This window comes from Sinocyclocheilus grahami, unplaced genomic scaffold, assembly GCF_001515645.1.
Source record: "Sinocyclocheilus grahami isolate Dianchi unplaced genomic scaffold, SAMN03320097.WGS_v1.1 scaffold38.1, whole genome shotgun sequence".
In the NCBI taxonomy this organism is placed as follows: Eukaryota; Metazoa; Chordata; class Actinopteri; order Cypriniformes; family Cyprinidae; genus Sinocyclocheilus; species Sinocyclocheilus grahami.
In genome coordinates, this window is record NW_015505217.1 from 2,011,466 (window position 1) to 2,015,145 (window position 3,680).

Sequence of the window (3,680 nt, forward strand, 5' to 3'; positions counted from 1 at the left end):
AAAAAAAATTATATATATATATATATATATATATATATAGTATATATTTATTTTTGCATATTTTTCATATCCAATTTTCATTTTGTTTCTAGCTTTATTTCTATGTTGAGTTTTAGTTGTTTTATTATTTTTTATTTATTTGTATAAAATAGTTTAAAATATTTAAACATTTACAAGAATCTGCAAAAAAATGTCAGTGCTAAAAAGAAAAAAGTTTTTCTGTAAAAAAAAAAAAATCTAGAGGAAACAAAGATTCAGGATTCGGACACGACATTGACACCTCATGCAATCAGCTGTGTTGTTATTGCTTTGGCTCAGATTAATTCAATTAATCTTCTTGGTTGCCTCCAGGTGCTTCAAAAGTTATATCCCTCCTGAGTTGCATGTCTCTGCCCACAAACAAATCAAATTGATTTGATTATGAGGCAACAAAGCAGCACAATATGACCGATGATACTCTGCCACTTTTTTGGGGTTCAAAAGAGGATGGAGAACCAGAATCGCATCTTTAGAGGCCGATAAAATTAAGCCGATTTAACAAAGCTCGCTTAGTTTGGGATTGTCTCCACATTGGAGCGGGAACAGGCAGATCAGAAGCACATGGTGCCCGGAAACACAAGGTAGCACAGTTTTTCTCCCTGCATGTCGCTGAGAATCCAATTTTGGCTTGATTTGGAAATCATGGAAAAGCTCATAGGAAGTACAGAGAGAATAGAACAGAGAGAATGGATGTGTTATGGGAATACAGTCTGCCAGCCCCGGAATAATGTAAAATCCTAAAGACAGATAATTCACAGATTAGTCTGGATCAAGGCCGTGTGGAAGAGAAAAAAACCCCATCGGCGCCCCAAAAGGACTAGTGTGAATCCTTTTCTCAGGTGGAAATCAGGTTTGCCAATTGTGCTAATATTTCCACATAGTGAGGTAGATATGTGGGGGCGTGTTAGAACGAGCCGTTTTAGGGGGGCGTGGCAAGAGTCTTAACTTTGATAAAGAATATCTCTTTGGTTTTGAGACTTTAGTCTTTGCAACTTCAGGGATCTTATCTATGCACAATCAGCTTGTAACACTCCAAAGAGAAAGGAAAACTTGAAATCGCATCATATGACCCCTTTAAAATACCATATGAATTATAGAGTCTTTTTCATCCTGGTTAAAGCAGATTAAATTAAATTTATCCAGAAAATAACTATTAAAGTTCTTGTAAACAGATAGATTTTTTTTCTTCTTTGAAAAATATTTATATAAAATAATAATAACAATTTTATTTATTTTACACGATTATTACATATTTAATAACTTTTATTTATTACATATATAAATATATTTCTCTATTTTAATAACTCTATTTTTCAAGTGAGCATTTCAAAACACAAAAATCTGCTTCCTTTTTGTGGTTGAGACCCATTTGAGAGCCCACTCAAATTCTTCTTAAAGTTATCGACTTTTCACGCCCCCGTTCCCCACTTCAACTTCTCTTTCTCAAGCATACATATGCTTTTGTCTAGAATACAATCTGTAAGGCACATGAGGGAATTTGCAGCTGACCTAAATTTAAACCCAAGTTCAATTTACTCTGGAAATATGACAGTACAGTAGGTGCACTAAAATGTGATGAGTCTTGCTAAGGGAGGCAGCAGATTTACGCACTCCTTGAGTTCACTGTAAAAATTTAGGCAAGGACAGAAACTCAACAAATCACTGTCAATGTCACTGCCACTCACTGTAATAAGTATGCTTTCATAGGCTTTTCAAATGGCAGGAGTCTTCAGACTGAATCAGTTCTGTTTGGAAGAGTACTCAAGGGGGCAATGAAGAGCTCGGGAACGTCTGCCACCTGCTGTGTGGAACAAAGTCGGATTACGAAAAATGGCTGTTGGCAGGCAGGAATGGGAATCGTGAGTATGCAGTGCACAATATATATTCAAATAAAAAAGTTTGAATTCTTTGATTAATTAAAAAACACGATTCAAATTACTCACTAATTCTCAAATTTACTGATCCCACCAATTAACTGATTGAATTAAATCAATGATGATTGATTACACTGATTCACTGATTCATGATTGTATTAATTCATTGACTCATTAATTGACACATGATTCAAATGACTCACTGATTCTCAAATTTACTGATTTCACCAATTAATTGATTGATTAATTGACTAATTGATTCACTGATTCTTTCAACATAAAGTAGTAACAGTTCTTGTTTAATTGCAAGTTGGACGTAACAAAATTAATGGCTTGTGGTTCAGTAAGTGAATCAAATAATTCAGCAAGCATTAGCTCAATTTGATCTGAATCATGTTTAATTCAATGTGCTACTTTGCCGTTTCTTAGAAATTGCTAAACAAAAAAATGTGACAAACAATAGAGTGAAAATAGTTTCTACACATTTTTTTCTATGTGCTCATACTGCATATTTAATGCTTAAGGTTATTCTACTACATATGTCCCAAATAATGAATACTCAATAAACAGAACTGAAAATCATCAAATTGAATTTTTTTTTAGCATTTTAGCACTAGGCAGAAAATGTATTGATTTAAGATAAAAGCTCTGATTGGGGGATTTTAACTCTTGACATCTGGCAACCATGAAATCTTGTGGAGGCTTGTTATGAGTGCAAATTAAATGTTTTCAGGATAAATAGCCAGCAGGAAAATATTGCAGATGATTATGCTTAAGAAATCTAGACATAAATAAAAATAAAATAAACAGTCTTGGTGCCTATTTGGTACTCACAAGTTGTGGGCTTGCTGCAGTTGTGCCCGTGCCGGAAATACTGCGGGTTTTCGATCACTGGGATACGAGTCATGCCGATTACCACAGCGTCTGGTCCGGCATCTAGGGTACACGGGGTTATGATGCCGTGATTGACGTGATGGAGGGGGCTGGCAGAGTCTTCTTCACCACTGATCACAGCCACGGGTCCTGCACAGAGAAAAAGAGAGCCATCACACTAAATAACATTGGTTGCTTAATGGAAAATGAATGCAGCGTAATACATCTGAGAGGGAAAAGCGGCAGGCTCATTTGTCAGAATAAACGTTATCTCTTAGAGCTGCGACTGGCCTCTGAGCTCTTCTCTGTCATTTGGTCACACATTAAACACCTCGGCCTGATTCAACCCCTGAAGCCTCAGCTGCCGTGGCCCTGGGCTGTGGTAAGCACTGACTCCCCAAGTTTCCCAAAGTCCCATCATCGGCCCATTTAGTGGCGTCAACAAAAAAACACCCACATTCAGTTTTGGGCCTCCAAGCCGGCAATAGATAAATGAAAGGCCTTGACAATAAAGATGGCCCGATGGCCAATGTGAGAGTGTTTCAGGACAGCTGCCTGAACCAGCACTTTCCAAATACGGTCATTGCTGCATTTCTGGCATCAGTTTTCTGGCACCATTATTCCATGTCTTCCATCACTATAATCACAAAATAAAATAAAATAAAATAAAATAAACATGTTATATGTATTTTTATATGTATATAAATACAAATATATAAATATGATTGTATATTAAAAAATAAGGACATTACGTTGTTGTCTTTAATACTTATCTATCTATCTATCTGTCTGTCTGTTCGTCCGTCCGTCTGTCTATCTATCTTTCTATCTATCTATCTATCTATCTATCTATCTATCTATCTATCTATCTATCTATCTATCTATCTATCTATC

The 3,680-nt window shown here is 35.9% G+C and overlaps 1 protein-coding gene across 1 annotated transcript in view; it reads right to left on the minus strand.

Annotated features, from left to right (window-relative positions):
* The window catches only part of LOC107581857 (NT-3 growth factor receptor-like), a 182,064-nt gene that overhangs the window by 61,610 nt on the left and 116,774 nt on the right, over positions 1–3,680 (minus strand). The window contains exon 10 of the mRNA XM_016267528.1: positions 2,748–2,936. Coding sequence (XP_016123014.1) covers positions 2,748–2,936 — 189 coding nt within the window. The remainder of the gene's footprint in view (positions 1–2,747; positions 2,937–3,680) is intronic.